This window comes from Oxyura jamaicensis, chromosome 3, assembly GCF_011077185.1.
Source record: "Oxyura jamaicensis isolate SHBP4307 breed ruddy duck chromosome 3, BPBGC_Ojam_1.0, whole genome shotgun sequence".
Classification (NCBI taxonomy): Eukaryota; Metazoa; Chordata; class Aves; order Anseriformes; family Anatidae; genus Oxyura; species Oxyura jamaicensis.
In genome coordinates this window covers 108,367,045-108,387,155 of record NC_048895.1, presented here as the reverse complement: position 1 = coordinate 108,387,155, position 20,111 = coordinate 108,367,045, and the positions used below count along the sequence as shown (strand labels likewise).

Below are 20,111 nucleotides of genomic sequence, written 5' to 3'. Positions count from 1 at the left end.
AGCTTCATTACAGAAGATCAGGGTGACAGCACAGATCGGGCCCCTGCTGCATGACTTGCTGCCCAGAGACACATCCTTGCTCTGCACTACATTACCCCAAAATGCCTGAAACGCAGACCTGAGCTTTGATCTCGGCCACATCACAACGTGCCCCAGGAAAACCTCCTGGCATGGAGCTCTGAAACAGCTATGGAAAGGAGAGCTGCTCCACATTGCTCAACATTGGTGCCAAACCCGCTGTTGTCCGTGAAGTTACTCGACATTCCCCCAGTCTCAGAGCAGGGAGGATGTGGAGGACAACTTTATGAGAACAGTCTGTTCTGAACAACCCAGCCACTGCTGGGGCTTTCTAACAATGAGGGAAAAACTCATTCTCTCCCTTTACTCAAGGCCTTCAGAGCAGCTGTTACAAATAAAATTGCCTGTCTTGCCACAGCTGCAGTTTTCTAAACTCTCAGCTCAGGGAAGCTGATAAAAATGTATTAAGTACTGCAAAGAGGTCTTCTTGCTGCCCCTCAGAAGGTGTTTTTGCTGAGTCAGTTTAAAAGCTTCCTCTGTACATCTCTGCCTTGTTTGAAATCACTCATTTTTCCATCTCATCTGGTGCTGTTGATTAAACATGAGCAAGGCTGCAGATGCTCAGGACACTTCTCTCAGCTACAATCCTTAAGACTATTGCAAATACACTAAAACCAACATCTTACAATTTCTGTGAAATGTTATTAAAATATTTTTCAGTTTTTTCATATTTTTTCATTTTTTTCAATATTCAATAAAAATTAAAAATAGAAGTAAGAGTATATGCTTTAATTTCAGCTAGAAAACTGCTTTAGTTGTAGAATGAAAACTCTTGCTCGAAACAACATTTTTGCTTCTTTTTTTTTTTTAGTGCAATTTCTTTTATCAAAATCAAACTGCTTTCATCAAACATTTAACCACCATAAGACTAGATAGACCCAGAAAAAATCCCAAAGCCTGCCTTCATCATTTCAACACCTCAAAAGACTAACTCCCCATGCACAACCAGGCAGATTCAAATGTGGTCCGTCAGGCACTGAGGAGTGCATCTATGTTACCGGTGTACGGAAGTGCTGTTTGATTTGTGACAAATAGGTGGTTCCAGCTCCTGATTATTGGGCTGCCTTTCTGAACCTGACAGGAGAACAACTTCCCATCAGACTTTTACCATTAGTTTCTGTCATGCCTAAATAAAAATATATTTTCTCAGGCTTGCAATAAAATTTCAGGCTTTCCATATAATGTGGCATCATGATAATTTGTGCTATTTTCATAGACCAATGCTGTAAGGGAGATGCTGTCAAATAAGCCCATATTAATATTTGAAAAAGATCTAATATGGTGATGGTTTTCTTTGAGGATAAATGCAATTGCAGGCCAGTCACAGTAATTGTCTTTATTTTGTTTATTTTTGGGAAAAAAAAAAAAATAAACAGTGCAAGGCAGTAATCTCACAGTCAATTAAGCAATGCTGAGTCCTGAAATGGTCTTTCAGCTTACGTTTCCCTGCCAAAAAGAAAAAATAATTACTTTACATGCACTGAAAGTAATGATATTTATTTATGATCTGAACTATAGATTATATGCTTTGTAATGGTTCAGATCTGAAGAGATACAGATTCATTTTAGGAACAGAAAGATCAAGACAGGGAAAAGTTAAGAAATAAATATCAGAATAAAATGTCATAAAAGTAATCATTTAATTCCCAGCTTTTCACTTCAGAGGAAGCCCTCATCTCGGGCAGCTTTGCACAGGACTGCTCTGCCATCATTTTATGGCTCCAGACAGGTACAAGACAGATATATTCCTGTAAGAAATCAGTATTGGGGCTAGAAATAGAAAAACTGACATTTTGGAGGCTTCAGATTTCAAGATCAGTCAGTGCTGAACACCAGACTTGAGATCAGCAGGACGAGAGAGGCAGACAGAGGACAGATAATCTGGGGGATCCGTGTTTAAACGGGGCCTTCCAATCCAACAGTAGTGCTCCAAGTACCACCATACCCCTGCGGTTCTTTCCTATGTATTTAGTATTTCTCCTTCCTTTCCAAAGCCTCCCTCTTACCGTAAAGCATTCTCCACCTTACAGTGGGAAGTGTCCCTGCCCATGGCAGGGGAGTTGGAACAGAAGATCTTTAAGGTCCCTTCCAACTCGAAGCATTGTATGATGCACTTTTAAAACCTAAACCTGCCCAGAACCAACAAGAATTAGACCCAGGACATGCAAATATTTAGACTTTATTTCCTGAAGCATCAATAATTCAATGGAAGGATCACTAATGAGCCTTCCCCTCTTGCTCCCTTGCACTGGTACGCGTCGGGCTGAGTGTTTGCCAGGATCTGAGTCTGAGCACATGGAGCAGCGCTCAGGTGACAGAAATCTGTGAAAAAACAAACAAACAAAAAAAAAAAAAAGTGAAATAAAGCTATGACAGATAAAAGCCATTCCTTTATCAACTGCTCCTCTGTGCTGGATGCTATGGATTCTGCTTTTTATGCTGCTCTAGGTAAATAAGATTTAACTACTGTCCTCATACTGTAGTGTAGGCCGGGCTCAGAGACATGCTTCGAGATAGGGGCTCATGGCATTCCCCTGGTGCTGTTCACTTCTTAGCCCTCGGGAGCTGTCCCTTTAGGTTGGCCAAGACAGAATACAACTTATCACTTTAAAAGAAGCTCTGCCACCTTGAAAAACACGACTTTCTGAGACCATTGCCCGCATTTAGGCATCAGGCGTGTGGAGAAATTTTCCTTGGAGCAAAGCAGAGAGGTGTGCGGTTTGAGGCACTCTGCGTAGCTGTAATAAACGTTTATTTCTCTGAGGATCGCTGCTAGATGAGAGCTCATCATCTCTTGTAACCATCACGGGGACGCTGCTTGATAACGAGACCAAGAGACACATCTGCCGGCACCGTCGCCTGCCATTTATTTACCTCAGAAGAGATTAATTCCGCGCAGCGACCTCCTTCCCCCACCCACCACCACCACCACAACCCCTCCAACACACTCTCCCCGGCTTCCAGGCCCTCCACCGCGGCCAGGGGCCGCAGCCCGGCTCCCCCTCAGCGAGCTGGGCTCCGGCTGCCCGGCGGGGAGCCGTGCCGGGAGCCATGCTGGGGCCGGCGCTGGGCGCGGAGGAGCCGGGGCCGGCGGAGAGCCGGGGCCCCATGCCCGCCCTGCTCTGGCCGCTGCTGGCCGTGGGGGCAGCGGCGGCGGCGGCGCTGCTGGTCCGCAGGGGGCTGCGCCGAGGCCCAGCCACCGAGGAGGAGGAGGAGGAAGAGGAAGAGGAGGAGGAAGAGCCCAGGCAGCAGCGGGAGGAAGCGAGGCGCTCGGCGCAGGTAAGGGAGGTGGAGGGGGCATGAAGCGTGCTGCCCGGCGGGACACCTCTCCAGCATCTTCTCTCCCGGCTCATCCCTTTGGGGGGCTGGGGGTCACTCAGCGAGCCCCCCAGGGCAGGAGAAGCCCCCCTGGGGAAAGAGAAGCCCCCCGGGGCAGGAGAAGCCCCCCTGGGGGGCACCGAGCTCCCCAGCGAGCTCCCCCTCAGCTCCAGGTGCAGCACCCCGGGGTGCTGCCTGCCTGTACAGCTCCACACGGGCTTCATCCCTCCTGCAAAGAATTAAGAAAACTCCGGTTAATGCCCACCATAGCACGACGGAGGACCTGGGCAGAGCCCCTCTGCCCTGCTGTTAATAAAGAATACTAATTATTTGCCTTTATTCTCAGTCAAAGCTTCATTACAACTGCATTGGTACCTGGTAGGAGCTGCAAGGTGCATTACTGACCGCTGGCCATTGATGGCTGCGGCCACCTTGCTGAGTGTACGTTGAAGGTTTGATGTGATGTGCTGTGATGAAGTTTCCGTATGACATTGTCACGGTTGGCTGTGTCTCTTTGACTTGCTGCAAGCTGTCTGCAGCAGAAAATCTCAGCAAAAAAATACAAAAAAAAAAAATAATCACACACTGGGATATTGTGGTACGGAAAGCAAAGTAAGCTCTCAGGAGAACACACTGAACAGAAGTAAGTCTATTTAAAATGAATACATCAAGCATTTCTAACACTTGTACCTGTTACTATATCTTCTATCTTTTTCTTATGAGATAGGCAAAACAAAATGAATTTGCAAGGCTTTTTTTTTTTTTTTTAGGTGGGCTATAAAATAAGTGGTTTTGTTCTTCGTGACTTCAAATGTGTCAGGCTTCTATAACACTCGTTTTGAGGGGTTTATTACTTTGCCATGGATTTTTATTTATTTATTTATTTTTATTTTTTTGGTCTGTCATCTCTGTGAGCAGAACCTCGGGCTGACAGCATATATATCCTTGAATTAGTGCAGAGCAATTAAATGAAACAGCAGTCCTCATAGACCTACTTGTGTCAAGGGATGAAGAGAGATTTGAGAAACAATTTAATTATGGTTTTATAATCATTTATACTACATAAATTGGCTGGAGAACAAGTTAACATTTTGCAGAGCCAGCCATTATCGGGGGCAGTAGGGGGGACAGTAGGTGTGGGCACCCACGTTAGTGTCAGGCAGGGCTGGTGCTGCAACAGTGGCAGGATCGATAGTTCAAGCAGAAGACATTGGTTCCAATAGGTATTTTCTGGTCAGAAATGCTGCACCTTGCAGGCCTGAGTAGCAGAAAACAAAGCAGAGGAGGAAGAGACAAACCAAGGGGATAAATTTGTTTACAGTCACTGCAATTTTTATTGTTAACCTCAACTTTTGCATCTGATTCCTGCTCTTCAGGGGCCAGGCTTTAGCAAGTCGCATCTCCACTGAGTATGACCATCCTTGTATGAGACCTACCAGAAGTGATGTAAGTGCAGAGGTAGCAAAATATGGTCCTAAGGAGGTATGATTAAGGAAAATAAGTTCCTAAAGAAAGATAACCTGGGTAAAACATCTCCCATGCTGAAATGAAAACGGCAGGCTTGTCCTCCCATGACAGTACCCCGTCCTTTCTTTCTCTTCTCTACTTTTTACTGTTTCCTTTTCCTCACCCCTCATCTTCACTGCTCCTTGTCATTTCCCATCACGTTATCTCTGTCTTTGGAACATCATATCCTCCAGGCAAAAACTTTATCTCCTTATGTAAGTGTAAAACACTGCATGCTGCTTTGGCACTTAGCTCATGCAAGAATGCCAGAAGAGCACAACACCTTTAAGATGCCAAGATTTGCATCTGAAAATCTCTACTGATACAGCATCAGAAAGGGTATTAATAGCAAAGTATTCCATTCAGAGATGTGGCCAATACCAAAACCCGGGGTGTGCAGGTACTGCAGGGTGGGAGCCCCTCGCTGCTGAGGTACGAAGCCAAGAGACAAATCGCCTCCAGTGCTCAGGTGTGTTGATACATCCCAGCAGCCAAACATCTGCATATCCTGGAGTGGTGGATAAGTCAAGATCTTAATTAAAAGAAACTAGGTGGTTAATTATTTTTTCAGTTTGGGAATGCGTTTTTGCCAGTGATTCCCAGCCGCTGCCCCATGGGTGGGCTGAGAGACTGCCTCTGCGGGGCATCTGCTCTTACAGGGCTTCAGGTCCCTCCAATGTTGATGTTGGGCTCATCTCCTGTCTTCTGCAGGCAGAGGATGTCCCCGTGGCAATGGGCAACAAACACTGGCCCAGGGTGCCTCTGCTGGAGGCTGCAGCCCTGCTCTCTGCAGAGCTCCTTCCCAGCCCAGCCTCACAGCCACCTCTGAACCCTTCCCAGGTCACAATCACAAAAGCAAAAATGCTGGCACTGTACAGGGCTGCACCAGCCTCTCCCAGCATCAGTGCTGGTAGAAGGCAGCTTTGTTTCATCGCGCTGTGTATAGCAGAGCAACACGATGGAACAATCACAGGTCTCAGAGCAAGCTGCGTGCTTCAAGACACAGTCTGGATTTCTTTCACAGCCCATGTGGAATAAGTATGGTGAACAAAGTTTGTTCAAACGTATGTGTGGCCTCAGCGCAGTCATACAAGCAGATTTTGAATACAATCTATTATGCATCACTCATACCAGTATACAGACACAAAAAAGTCTCTAGAAATGATGCTAGAGGCTGTAGTCCCTTTCAGCACACTCTTTTCCCTAACAAAGAGTCATTTAGGAAATTGTTGACAAGGTTTGACAGAAGACATCTGTTTGAACTGAATTGCCATTGGGTTTTTGGGGTTGTGTTTATTCAAAGTTTTGGGGGTTGTTCTTCACATCGGACGGTTCAAAAGAAGAGCTTTTTGCACAGATGTAGCGATATCTTCTTTAGGCGATGTGTAAAAATGTGTATTAGCAGATACATCCCCAAAGAAAGCTTTCTGCTTTTCCTGAGTTTCCTTTGTAAATTGGAGATCCTTTTTGTCTCTCAGAGGGGTAGCTTGGCAGCAGCAGATATAAAAATCAGTCCCCTCAGCTCCAGAGGTGTGCAAACAGACCTTTTCTCCTGCCTTTCATATTGGACGGTACTCTTTGTGCCAATGAAACACCACTGCTTGATTATTTTCACATATCTGTCCTGTAAGAAAATTGGTTTTGGAAGGTGCTGGAGTTTGGTAACTGCCACCTCAAACCGGAGTCCTGATCCCTTGTTGTGATGTTGCTCTAGTTAATTAGAATTGCTAATCTCAGGAAACTGATTTCTTCATCCCCAGATGCTGAGAGCAGCCAAGCTGAGGCAGGTACGTGTCAGCTCCCCGGGTTCAGGGCTGCTGCCTGTGGCCTCTTCTGTGCCCTGGGAAGGCTGGCCAGCAGGACGATACCTACCGTACACCTCATTGTCTCTGGGCTTCTCTGATTTTTCTCTTTCATTTGCCTTTGGATGTGAAAGGAGACAACCCCAGTTCTGGCTCCCTCTGTCTTCAGTCTGCTTTTATTACCTGTTATTCCTCAGGGGGTTCCTACAGGCAACTTCATCCCTGGGAACATGTGCAGAGGAACAGATTTTCCATGCTGATGGCCCAGTTCATTTCCCTGAGGTTCTTGGAGCACACGTGTGATGGGAGCACCACCTCTTCTCCCTGACAGAAGTGAAAAAATTCACCATTCCCAGCGCCTATTTCCCATGTAATTCAGTGTATTCACTGTGTGCATTTCCCATGTAACTTTCCCTTCCAACAGACAATTTTCTTTCCTACTGGGAGCACGTGTCTGAAGTGATTTTGTTATGGAAAACTTTGTATTAATGCACATTAATACTAAGATGATTTATATTTGTGCTACAGCTCACAGAGCAGGCTCCAGCCCACTTTTCAGATTTGTAGATATGCGCGTGTAGTGCTGCGACGGCCCAGCCCAAAGAAGTGTCTTTGTGCTCTGTCATGCGTGAAGAGCCTCTCTGTTTCCTTTGCTAATGAACACAATATGTTTCTGTGGCTTCCCATTGTCACCTTAGTGGAAATTGCCACTGGGTTGCCCTTTCTCTAGCTATTAAGGGCAACTGAGTAATTTTCTTTGATGCGGGTACCTTCCTGTTTCTCTGGTGGACTCTTGCTTTGCCCTAAACCCCATCCTTTCTCTTCTCAGAAATGCAGTTTCTCCTTCACCCAGTTCCCACTGATTTGGGAAATGTCTCCCACACTGCAGTCTGTCACTGGGACAGGACCACGTGGCAAAGCCAGACCGGCCAGGATGTCTGCTTCCATTTATGAAAATCTGATTCGGAGTTAATGAAACTCAGGGCTGCTTATTTCCCAACGCATTTGTCATGCGGATTGCTCATTGTCTGCTGATGGAGCAATGCAAGCTGCCGGCTGGCTGCAGCACAGCTCCTGTTTGCTGACCCCATGGTGGAGCCTGTGCTTCTGTGCACAGGAGAGGAGCACCCAGGGCAAATGCTGGACATCAAGTGGTGTGGTAGACATCCTGACCAGAGTGCCTGGTGTCAGCAGCAACGCCACATCTCCCGGAGGATGCTGAGGGAAATGAAGCTGACCTACTCGGTTTTCATCCCGTTGAAGGTATACTGAGAAAGCTGAAGAGCACAGTGGTATCTCGTTCGGCAGCAACAGCATGCTTCAGGGAGGTTCTTCAGAAAGTGCTTTTCTGTTTGCTCTTTTTTTTTTTCTTTTTTTTTTTTTTCTTTTCTTTTTAATTCAGTGCTTGTTGGTGTTGCTTTTGCTGGCCTACAGCCCCAACATTTATCTTTTCCTTAACATAAGGTGAGAAAAAATAGCATAGCTTTTGCACTGGGAACGAGCACTAGGAAACAATTTAATTGAATTATTTCTTAAATCTGGAAACGTTTTTCTGTTCACAGACTCCCTTGCCAGCATGGGGTAATTTTGCTTTCTTTTATTCCCAGTGTCCAACCCACTTAATTCAAGTGTTTGGAAAGTGGTAGCCTACAACAAATTTCTGAATCTTTATTCATGTTCTTAAATGAATTCCCCGATTCCCAGTGTGTGAAGCATATAATAGCTCCCCTTGGGTTTCCTACGCTGAGTTTATTTTGTGCTGGTATCCCTCTGCTGGGGAAGCCTCTGCATGCCTTCCTGGGGCAGGCAATGTTCAGCACTTCCCCGCGTGGGACGGACGAAGTGCATGAAGCGGCGGATAACATTCATGCCATTTTTAATTAAACCTGTGGCCAGCTGATGGCACTGAGAGTTGAAAGCAGACTTCCTGATTTGATAAGATGCTTATAAAAAGGTGCTTGGCTTTGTAAAAAAGGATTGCTCTAATGAAACAATTGAAATGTGTAAAGGTAAGCGTATAGGGGTATGGTTTTATGGCTTTGAACACGTCTTCTTTCATATATAAGAACACGTCTTCTTTCATATATAAGACTAAAGCTGATATTTTTTAACATTTGAACCCATGTCTGTGCCTTCTTTCTTTGTGACTTTATGTTGAACTACATGAAGAGCATCAAATAAACACAAAAGCGTAAAGGTTTCAGCGCAGGCATCAGAAATGCAACCTTAGGTTATGTGAAAAGGAAAGAAAGGCAGGGTGTGTGTGGGGGAAATCCTGTTCCACTGGGTCACAAACCAAATGGCCATGAACTAAAAATAATCTTTCTATTGTTGCGCAGAATGCGAGCACAAATTAATATGCTAAGTCTGATACCACTAAACGTCTGCATATATTTAATGTATTTGGGTTTGCACTGGTGACTTTATACGGTCACTAAATTCAGCAGGCATAGATGTGTTTGCCCTGTACTAAACTTCATTTTTCTTAAAGGAAAAGTTACCCCGAGAAATTTCATTTCTCCTTAATGAGTCCATTAAGTTAAGTGAAATAAATAATGAAAATTCCTTTTTTTTTTTTTCTTTTCAGAATGGCCAAATGCCCGTGATAAAGAGGCGTGACTAATTCAGTACCCTCAGGGCTTCCAAAGGGAAGAATAGGGTAGGGTGGGGCTCCTCAGCCCTACAGCCAGCTTACAGCAAGAAAAGGGGCTGGATAAAGACGGGATTTAATACAAAGGTCAGGCTGGAATAGTACCTTTCCACACTGAAAGCAAGCTGAACCCGGTAGAAGTCCCTGGTGATAAAAGGAAGGGAGGTGCTGTTACTGCCGAAGGACGGTGGAGGAGCAGCAGACATCACAAGTCTGGGAGAAGACCATCACCTCAGTGGTGGGCTATTTGGGATCTTTGGTCAGTCGTCAGATTTGGTGTTGTCCTTGCACTCAGCAGCCTGTGAGGAAGGATGTAATTAGGTTCTGGAGCCCTACGTGGGTATTTGGGGCTGAAGAGCCGGTCCGTGTGAAGACCCCTGGGATGCAGTAAATGCCTGTCAGCAGCGTATTTTTAACCTCTTAGACATGGATGGAGAGGAAGAGGGATCCTTGGCTAGCAGATGAAATATCATTTAAGTAGGAAATGTTGTGCTCTTCTGCTAAAAGCATACAGCAGTCAGGCTGGCAAAACATTAAAAGAAAGTCCTGTATTTTTTCCAGCTTGTTGCTTGCTCTCATTTATGTGGAGAAAAGAGCCAGGAACGTGATCCTGCCCTAGCCGAGACTATGCTGTCAGAGCAAGTAGAGGTTGCATCTTCCCTAATTCTCTCTTGCACTCAAAATTTTCCCTCTGGAGTTTTCCGTGCCTGTGCCAGGGCTCTGTACAGCCTCGGGCTGTGCTGGCTTATGGCAGTCTGGGGGAGGGAGACGGTGCATTTCCTTCATCTTGACACCTCCTCGTCTCTCTGTGTGTACTCTCTCAAGCTTGCAGAAATATCTTGATGTAAAGAGGGGTTAAGAGGAGGTGGGATGTCTCCCATCATCTGTGTTTGTCTGAAAAGTGGCAAAAAAGCCTCCTTCTTCTTGTCTCCTAAGTTGGTACTGCAATTTCTGTTTTTGATGGTGGCAGTGTTGCTGAAAACAGCTTTATTTGGGAGGTTCTTTGGCAAAGCCTTTACAAAACAGTGAATATTTTGTTAGGAGTGCTGGGAAATTACCAGGGTTTGTTAAGATACCTGGAGCCCTGCGTTCAGCTTTGGGGGCCCCAGCGCAAGAAGGACATGGACCTTCTAAAGTGAGTCCAGAGGAGGCCACAAAGATGATCAGAGGGCTGGAGCACCTGATAAATAATATCATCTCCTTCAAAGACAGGCTGAGGGAGTTGGGGTTGTTCAGCCTGGAGAACAGAAGGCTCTGGGGACACCTTACAGTGGCCTTCCAGTGCCTAAAGGGGGCTACAGGAAAGCTGGGGAGGGACTCTGTCAGGGGGTGCAGTGATAGGACAGGGAATAATGGCTTTAAACTGAAAGAGAGTAGGTCTAGATTAGATAAAAGGAAGAAAATCTTTGCTGTGAGGGTGGTGAGGCACTGGCACAGGCTGCCCAGAGAAGCTGTGGATGCCCCATCCCTGCAGGTGTTCAAGGCCAGGCTGGATGGGGCTTTGGGCAACCTGGGCTGGTGGGAGGTGTTCCTGCCCATGGCAGGGGGGGTGGAACTGGATGGTCAAGCATTCTGTGATTATATGATTCTATGAAATTGGAAAGGAATATTGTATTTACATGTTCTGTAGCTTCCCTCAGTTGTTTGTTTCTGTACTCATCCTATAAAACTCAGCTTCCCTCTAGTTCTGTGTCATACAGTAGGTTTTCACATCAGAGACTCCCCCACCCCCCTGAAAAAATATATTGCACATGACTTGTTCATAAAGACATGATCTATGTGTATTTTCAAACATTTCACTGGACAGATGCATATGCTCAAAAAGAATGAGTAGTATAAGATCAAGATCTTCCATATTTAAATCCATTTTTTCACCAAAATTCTCCAGAATATACATTTTATGTTCCTCATCCTGCGTGAGAACCTGATTCCCTCCCTGCTGCAGGCAGAGTGGGATTTTTTCCTTGAGTGGAGCAGGATATGGAAGGTGGTCCATGTTGTGGTAGGGTTTGTGGAACACCTCTAGTAGATGAATATGAGGGTCTCAGAAGGGAGATGTCTGCTCATGGGAAAAAAAAATAAGGATGGCCTTGCTAACTATTATGAAACAGAGCAGGGTTTTAACACAGAGGTCATTATTTCGCTAGTGACTGTTCAGAAGAATATAACAATAAACCTACCAAATGATAGCTCAGGGAGACAAAAGAGATGTGCACCACTTGCTTTAAGCTTATAATTTGAAAGCTGGTGGAATTGGTGAGGTAATGGGGCAGGTATTTTGGCTCCTGTAATATTTTCCCAGAAAACCCAGAAATATGCCTGTGTGTTCAGAGAGTGGGATGTTGTAAAGTACAGAATTTGGGGGAGATTATTCATGAATTCGGCAGAGAAGAAATGATACTGGTTCATCTCTCAGAATAATTAGCTTTAAGTCCTAATGACGTTTCAGAGAGCCTATGAAAACTTGTTGCTCAGTGGAAGGAGTTTCTGTACGTCCCCGTGGCCATGCAGGAGCTGTAATCTCATCCGTCGCAAGGTGGCTCCGAGTCTTTGCCTGTCACATCTGGGGTTGTGTCCCCGTAGCCCGAAGGGACACGGCCACCCAGTGAGCCTTTATTTTTTCTTAGGAACAAATTTTAGCTTTCCTCGCTCGCCATGCAGTGTTCTGCAGAGTGTGCTGGTTTCCCTCTCTTTCATGAACTGCAAGCATCATTCTTTGGTCCTGCAATCACATCCGCGACAGCGCAGTGCGCGTACCGCTCCTCTGCGGCTCCATCTGCCAGCTGGCACCGGCTCTCTGAAGAGGAAACAAATTTCCCTGATACTTGGGAGCACACCTCTCCTGAGTAATGCTTTCTGACCAGGGCAACCTGGGCCAGGGAGGGGGGTGCTGTGCAGTGAGCTCCTGTTAATTAAAAAGAATCAAAATAAGCCTTCTTCTGTCTGTGCTGCTTTTTTAAGGCAGGCTTACCCTATCTGAAAAACAGCTTTGATCCTAGACAAATCTTAGGATAAACCACAAATATGTCTGCTTTGGAATAAATCTACCTGGTGTTCCTGGATTTACATTCATAAAGACTTAGCTAACACTAATTAATTCGGAATAAATTAACTCAAGTTGGAACAAGGCCATAAATTCTAGTCCAGATTTGTACTGGCTGTTATTTAGCTATGTCTTTCAGCATATCATGCGTATTAACATAATTTTATGCACATACATATTTATTACATACACATGCACATACATATTCCATAATGCTTTTTTTGCTGTCTGTCTTCTAGGTTCCAGTGAACGGGCAGCTTGTAACATCAGCCAATATCAGAGAGAAAAAGCTTCTCAAGGTACCAGTAATAGCTTTAGAGTTTATGTAACATCTTTCAAGAGAAACTTGTTTTAAGAATGTTGCTTATTTTATATTTTAAGGACAATTTATTGTTCCTGTTGATGGAGAAGTTAAGAGGTGAGTGAGGAAGATAACACCGAGTAACACTCTGGCATGGTCACGCTGTGGTACTTGTTACTACGACCACAAGTGGGATGATCTCTTGGTTTGCACCCCAAGCCAGGAGCTAGAATCTCCTGTATTTCAGCTCCAGCTCCGATACGGGACATTTCCTTGTGTCTGGGCAAAGGTCTTACCTGGGCACTTGTACTGGTAGGGAAGAAAGTATTCGTGCTTTACAGCCACTCTGCCTTAGCAAGGAGCAGCCCTCAGCCTGGGCGTGAGGCATGGTGATGGCAGGGAGTATCCCCCCTTACAAAAGTCAAGAACCAGTGTATTACATCTAAAACATTCACATTTGAAGATTTAAAGGTAACTCTGCTGTTTCATCAAGCCGTATGAAACTGGCCTGAGCCACTGCTGTGTCCTTCTAGATCAGTGTAAACTACAGATACCTTTGTTAAAAGTATTGTATGTCTTTTTTTTTTTCTGTTAATCATAAGCAGGGGCCTAACTGTTGATTTCAGAGTTGCTGATTGGAAAGGAGGGGAAATAATTGTACATTTCCTTCCTTTATAGTCTTCAGAACGATAAATATTACTATGTTACTGTAGAGCAGGTGGCTGAAGTACAATGTGGGCTTTCTAACCTGGCAGGTAAGTCTGACTTTGTAGGACAAAAGTTGTTTCATTAATGAGTTTGGAGTAGGCACTCTCGTACCTCCTTAGAGAATCCAGCAACCTCGCGCTCTCTCTCGGAGTAGCACTGTGTGGTCTGCATTTTAAAACTATTGCCCTGACTCCTTTGTTCAAGATGAAATGTAACAAATACCTGTTTGATCTTTCTGCTGTGCATCTCCTGGATGCTGTAGCCTAAGAAGAAGAAGAAAGCCCAGTGCTCAGACAAGGAGGCATTGAAAGATCTGCTTTCTGTGGAAAAAGACAAGCTGCAAGAGGACGAAGGTAAGAAAAGTTGTGGTTGTTCTGTTATCTGATTGATATTACCAGAAAATAACATGGGATGAAATATTTCAAAAGGGAGGCCTTCTCTGCTGTTTTTGTTCTCTGTGTCATTGGGAAAAATAGCCAGTTTGAGAAAGTCTTTTATCATCTGCTCATTTCTACATGTAATTACACAGATGGGGGCTGTGTACTTTCCTGCCACTCTTCTCCGGTCCTTTCTGCATTCACAGAGATGGCAAATCTATGGATGAGAAAGAATATCTGAAGTGGCCAGAGGTCCACTCGGGAGCAGGATCCTGTCTTTCTGCTCTTGCTCCAATCCTGTGGCTTTTGCTGTGCTGATCCATAGCTGGAGCTGTGCTCTTTACAGGCAGCTTTTTGCTGGGCCCGCGGACGAGGCTGGAAAAGGCAGATGGATAACATACAGCCAATTCCTTACGCCCATGAACACAGCCAAGATCTTTGGTTACAAGCAAAGCTGTAAAGAAACCTGGCAGAGGCTAGCATGGATCAGGCAGCTATAATTTCACTGGAAAATACGTGACACTCCATTCTTGCCTGTCTGTCTCCCCCCACCAGGGGCCATACTGAAAACAACCAAATCTAAGCTTTTCTGGGCTTAAAAGATTATAATGTGATTAGTGTGCTGGTGAGAGCAGAAGCCCTCGCTGCTGCTGGGCTGGAGTCCTCCCTGCGGGCGCTTGCGTCAGGAGCAATGAGTGCCTGCAAGGGCACAGGAGAACGATGGGAAACAGCAGAGGCTTTCTTCAAAGGGCTGTTTAGTTTTTTGGACAGATGAACCAGCTGAACTGTTTCATGTGTTCAGGGATGTTTAGAGAAAGAAGATGTTTGTCTCAGTGAAATCAGGGGACTGTGTTTTTTTCTTTGTTAACCGTTTCTGGCAGTCCCTCCTGTCGTGTTGTAGATTGTGGAGAGCAGAGGTGAAGGCAGAGCATGGCCTGACTGGTATGAATGAGTGCACGTGGAAGTCAGCTGGATGGCAGCGGGTCTTCACATCATACACCAGGTCTGAGGGTGTGCTCAGGGCTAGAGAAGGTCAGGAAATCGAAGCCATGTTTGATGGCTAAGCTTTTCATGAACTTCCCTGTGCTGTCAGACGTATGAGGCAGTTGATGCTCTGTTGTGACATCTCCCCCGAGGGAAAGGGGTGTCGCATTATCAGGCTGACACAAAGGACAGAAGAATATGTGCAGTTACATGAGTCAGGACACATGACAGACAGGTTTGCTACGGGGATTTCTTATGTAACATGGCCCGTGTTTCTGCAGAGACAGCAAGCACTGTGCAGGGGAGATGCTGCATGCAACCAGGCAGCACCGCTGCAGGGGCACTTTTACAGCCAGCATGGAAAACGAGCAGAGAGCACTTTACTTCGTAAGCAGCACAGGCAGTAAAGGAAGTTTCTTGTTAACTTAAGATGAGTCACGGTGACCTTTGCTCTGTGTTGTAGGTGTCTGGCAGACCAAGATCAGCAGCCGAGAAAAGAGACATTTAAGGAAGGAAAGGCTGAAACAAAAAGGTAAATTTACAGGCTATGGAGCATTTGCACACCTGATCTGGCTTCTTACTCCTAACTTCCCAGAGTCTTTCTATTTGCTCCGTTCATCATTAGACAGCAAAATATTTACACACATTTAGACTGCTTACTTATAATCATAGAACAGAATCATTCAGGTTGGAAAAGACCTCTAAGATCACCTAGTCCAACCTTTGTTAGCACTGACAAGCCCACCACTAAACCACGCTACTAAGTTCTACATCTACATGTTTCTTGAAGACCTCCAGGGATGGTGACTCAGCCACTTCCCTGGGCAGCCTGTTCTAACACTGCACAACACTTTCCATAAAGAAATTTCTCCTAATATCCAACCTAAACCACCCTGGCACAACTTGAGGCCATTTCCCCTCATCACTGGGTGCCTGCGAGAAGAGCCTGATCTCCACCTTGCTACAGCCTCCTTTAAGGTCATTGTAAAGTACAAGAAAGTCTCCCCCGAGCCTTCTCCTTCTACTTAGGAAAAGACAGGTTGGCGAGCCTTGTGTTTTATTCCAGGCTTTCATTACAACACATATTATTAACCACAGAACTTTGAAAACAAATGTCCATTAGATATGAGATCTGCTAGAGGTGTGGTGTGATGGGATTAGTTCATTCTGTGCTACTTGACAAAAGATGTTTTCTAACAATTATTGTATAGAAACCTGCATTATATGCCCAGTTCCAAACAGATTCTTTAATTCAGGCCTGCCCAGAATAAACAGCTATAAAAGGGAAATGTACTGTTATCTTAATGAGATAAAACAGAGCAGCATTATGTACTCATACCACACTCTTCCTATGGGGATTTCAAAGTGTCCGCCATGCACTTATGCCTATATACATTTCTACTGATTATGTTATTATAACTGCTGTATAAAAGCAGGTCATGGAATTAACATATTTGGAAATGTCTCAATAATTTAATTATCTTTGTTAAAACCATTAGTATAATGGAGAAACCTATGAAGTTAAGCATATTAGAGCAATTTAGAAGCTAAGAAATTTGGAATTGGGACACAGCTGGGTAAATACGGATGTTTGTGCACTGTCAGCAATAAGACATTATCTTAAAGTACCTTAGAAGCCCTACTAAAATTGAAGATCAGGGCAAGTAAACAGCAAATTTTGATCTAAAAATACACAGACATTTTGGGACCATTTTATCATCTAGATTATAGAAGCCAAGGGTTAGATATCTGCATGACATTCTCTAAGGGCTTAAAGTGCTGAGGCCTCTACATGGCCTCCAGCAAAGCGTAAGGGCTCACATTTGGCTTTGTTCATGTCAGTTGGCCTGTTGTCACCAGTGGTGCTGGCTGCCTGTGCAGAAGGAAGTGTGCGTTAACCCTAAACCCACGCAGGTGTACATGCTTTGCTGGCCCAGGGCGAGGGAGCTCAGAGGACCAAGCTGCAGTTGAAGTCACTGGTGAAGCCCAGGAGCCTGTGTTGTGCAATGGATTAAATCAGCTGATGGTGCTGGTCCTTCTTAGTGATAACATCTACAGAGCAATGAAATGTGCTCTTCCCACTTCCAGGAAGAAGCCCTAACCCTGCTGAGTGCTGACGGCTGTTTCCCAGCAGGGAATAAGCAGCAGCAGCATTAAGCTGTGTGAAGGTGGGGCTGATGTCAGCACTGGTCCCCTGCCCACCAGAGCACCAGGAAAAGGCTTTGCTATTCTGAAGGCTGGAGTCATAAAGTGCTTTGGGAGTCCTTTGGAACAAAAGATGTTGGAGATAATTGTCATAATTTCTACTGTGTGTATGCCTAGCACTGATTTCTCAGCAGCAGCCTTGGACTACCAACATCCAAGAGGTTTGCTTCCCTTTCCCTTGAAAATCTTGCTGTCCTCTTTCTCTCCCTTTACTGTTCTGGGTACCAGCTGGACCTTTGAGGCCTTCAGCCTCGATGTCCACCAGTGCTGGTCACTCTTTAAGCGATGCCTCCTAGAAGCACAAGATAAGGCAATTCCAAAATATCGCAAGTCAGGCAGGTGGGGCAGGAAGCCGGCGTGGCTGACCAGGAACATTCTAATGGAGATTAGGCGGAAACAGAGAGTGTTTCGCTACTGGAAGGAGGGCCAGGCGTCATGGAAAGAATACAGGGATGCTGTTCGTGTTTGTAGGGAGAAAGTTCGAGTGGCCAAAGCACAGCTAGAGTTGAAGCTGGCTGTGTCTGTGAGAGAAAATAAAAAGGGTTTTTTTAGATATGTGAATGGAAAAAGGAGAACTAAAGAAAACATAGGGCCGCTCCTTGATAGGGAAGGTCTCCTCACAGACGATGACGTAGGCAAAGCAGAGACGCTTAACGCCTTCTTTGCCTCTGTCTTCAATGCCAATGACGGGCTTTGGGACCCAGGGTGCCCTGAGCTGGAGGACCGGGACGGTGGGGATGACAAACTCCCAACTGACCCTGAACGTGTGCGGGATTTGCTACTCCACCTGGATCCCTACAAGTCCATGGGTCCGGATGGGATTCATCCCCGGGTGCTGAAAGAGCTGGCGGATGTCATCGCGGAACCTCTATCAATTATTTTTCAACGATCCTGGGAATTTGGAGAGGTCCCAGTAGACTGGAAGCTGGCAAATGTTGTGCCAATTTTCAAGAAGGGTCAGAAAGAAGACCCTAGCAATTACAGGCCTGTCAGTCTCACGTCAGTGCCTGGTAAAATCATGGAGAAGTTGGTTCTCGGACTTATTGAGGCGCACCTGGGGGACAAAGCAGTCATTGGTCCCAGCCAGCATGGGTTTGTGAAGGGTAGGTCCTGCCTAACTAACCTGATTTCCTTTTATGATAAGATCACCCGTATGGTGGACCAAGGGAAACCAGCTGATGTGATTTTTTTGGACTTCAGCAAGGCTTTTGACACGGTTTCCCATAGGATCCTACTGGACAAAATGTCCACCATACAGCTAAATAAAAACATCATACGATGGGTGAGCAATTGGCTAACGGGCAGGGCCCAAAGGGTTATGGTAAATGGAGCTGCGTCAGGCTGGTGGGTGGTCACCAGTGGGGTCCCTCAAGGCTCCATTTTAGGGCCGGTACTTTTCAATATTTTTATAAATGATCTGGATGTAGGAATAGAGGGTATTTTGAGCAAGTTTGCTGATGACACCAAACTTGGAGGAGTTGTGGACTCAAATGAGGGCGTAAAGGCCTTGCAGAGGGATCTGGACAGGTTGGAGAGCTGGGCGATCACCAACCGCATGAAGTTCAATAAGAGCAAGTGCCGGGTCCTGCACCTGGGACGGGGAAACCCTGGCTGCACGTACAGACTGGGCGATGAGACGCTGGAGAGCAGCCTAGAAGAGAGGGATCTGGGGGTCGTGGTAGACAGCAAGTTGAATATGAGCCAGCAGTGTGCCCTGGCAGCCAGGAGGGCCAATCGTATCCTGGGGTGCATCAAGAACGGCATCGCTAGTAGGTCAAGGGAGGTGATTGTCCCGCTCTACTCTGCGCTGGTGCGGCCTCACCTCGAGTACTGTGTGCAGTTCTGGGCACCACAGTATAAAAAGGACATGAAACTGTTGGAGAGTGTCCAGAGGAGGGCTACGAAGATGGTGAAAGGCCTGGAGGGGAAGACGTACGAGGAACGGCTGAGGTCACTGGGCCTGTTCAGCCTGGAGAAGAGGAGGCTGAGGGGAGACCTCATCGCAGTCTACAACTTCCTCGTAAGGGGTTGTCAAGAGGCAGGAGACCTTTTCTCCATTAACACTAGTGACAGGACCCGCGGGAACGGGGTTAAGCTGAGGCAGGGGAAATTTAGGCTGGACGTCAGGAGGGGGTTCTTCACAGAGAGGGTGGTTGCACACTGGAACAGGCTCCCCAGGGAAGTGGTCACTGCACCGAGCCTGTCTGAATTTAAGAAGAGATTGGACTGTGCACTTAGTCACATGGTCTGAACTTTTGGGTAGACCTGTGCGGTGTCAAGAGTTGGACTTGATGATCCTTAAGGGTCCCTTCCAACTCAGGATATTCTATGATTCTATGATTCAGCCACCCTTGCAGTCAGGGAGCGATGCCCAAGGCCTCTGTACTCCTGCGTCATCTCCTGCAGGGCTCATTGCCTTCCTTCTCATATGGCCTTCGTGTTTGCTGCTTCAGCGTTCCCTTCCCAGGGGCAGGCTTTACTGCTGCTGTACCTGTAAATAATTTCATCGTGAACCTGGACATTATGTCTGATGAGTTTGGATCAGGCTTTCTTTCCCCTGTATAAACTCTCTGTAGTAATAAAAAACACTCATAACCCTGTGATAATGTTTATTCCCGAGAAGACGCCAGCAGAGCATCACCAGGCAGCTCGGTGGCTGAGCCAGCCTTTGACTGGGATGAGAAGGGAACGGGGTGGCCACTCGCAGAGGACACTGGTGGCCGTGGAAAAGGTGCTCTCATCACCAGGGCAGAGCGTGGGACTGTGCTAAAGGCCTCAAAAGCTACAAGAGAGGAATCTGTGCCCTCCCAGTCACAAGAGGATGTGTTTTTCAATGTAGGTGAGTGTCTATGATCCTAGAGGGAGCATCGTAGAGGGAAAGTTTCATGAATTATGGTGTCCAGCAGCATACGTTGCCTCAGAGAGTACTGCCCGCTGGCATTCATCCTGCACACATGGTGTTGTCAAGTTAAAACAGTTAATACTATGGGTTACAAGTTAAAATAGTTAATACTGCTTTCTGGTTAATTTCCAAAAGCATTTGGTTTTCATTAAGATCTCACTGATTGATCAAGCTTAATGACTGGACTGATTGGTGTATAAGGCCACATGACAGCTCACCTTCAGTAGCAGTAATCCA

The 20,111-nt window shown here is 45.9% G+C and overlaps 1 protein-coding gene across 3 annotated transcripts in view; it reads left to right on the top strand.

Moving 5' to 3' along the window:
• Positions 1 to 2,414: 2,414 nt before the first annotated feature.
• The window catches only part of LOC118164770 (protein LYRIC-like), a 31,109-nt gene continuing 13,412 nt past the window's right edge, over positions 2,415 to 20,111 (top strand). The window contains exons 1-6 of one of the 3 annotated variants that reach the window (XM_035322504.1): positions 2,415 to 3,357; positions 9,916 to 10,002; positions 12,637 to 12,696; positions 13,669 to 13,759; positions 15,231 to 15,299; positions 19,593 to 19,811. In XM_035322504.1, the coding sequence (XP_035178395.1) occupies positions 3,130 to 3,357; positions 9,916 to 10,002; positions 12,637 to 12,696; positions 13,669 to 13,759; positions 15,231 to 15,299; positions 19,593 to 19,811 (754 nt within the window). In that variant the 5' untranslated portion in view covers positions 2,415 to 3,129. The remainder of the gene's footprint in view (positions 3,358 to 9,915; positions 10,003 to 12,636; positions 12,697 to 13,668; positions 13,760 to 15,230; positions 15,300 to 19,592; positions 19,812 to 20,111) is intronic. The other 2 variants (XM_035322508.1, XM_035322507.1) reach the window with 2 other exon arrangements.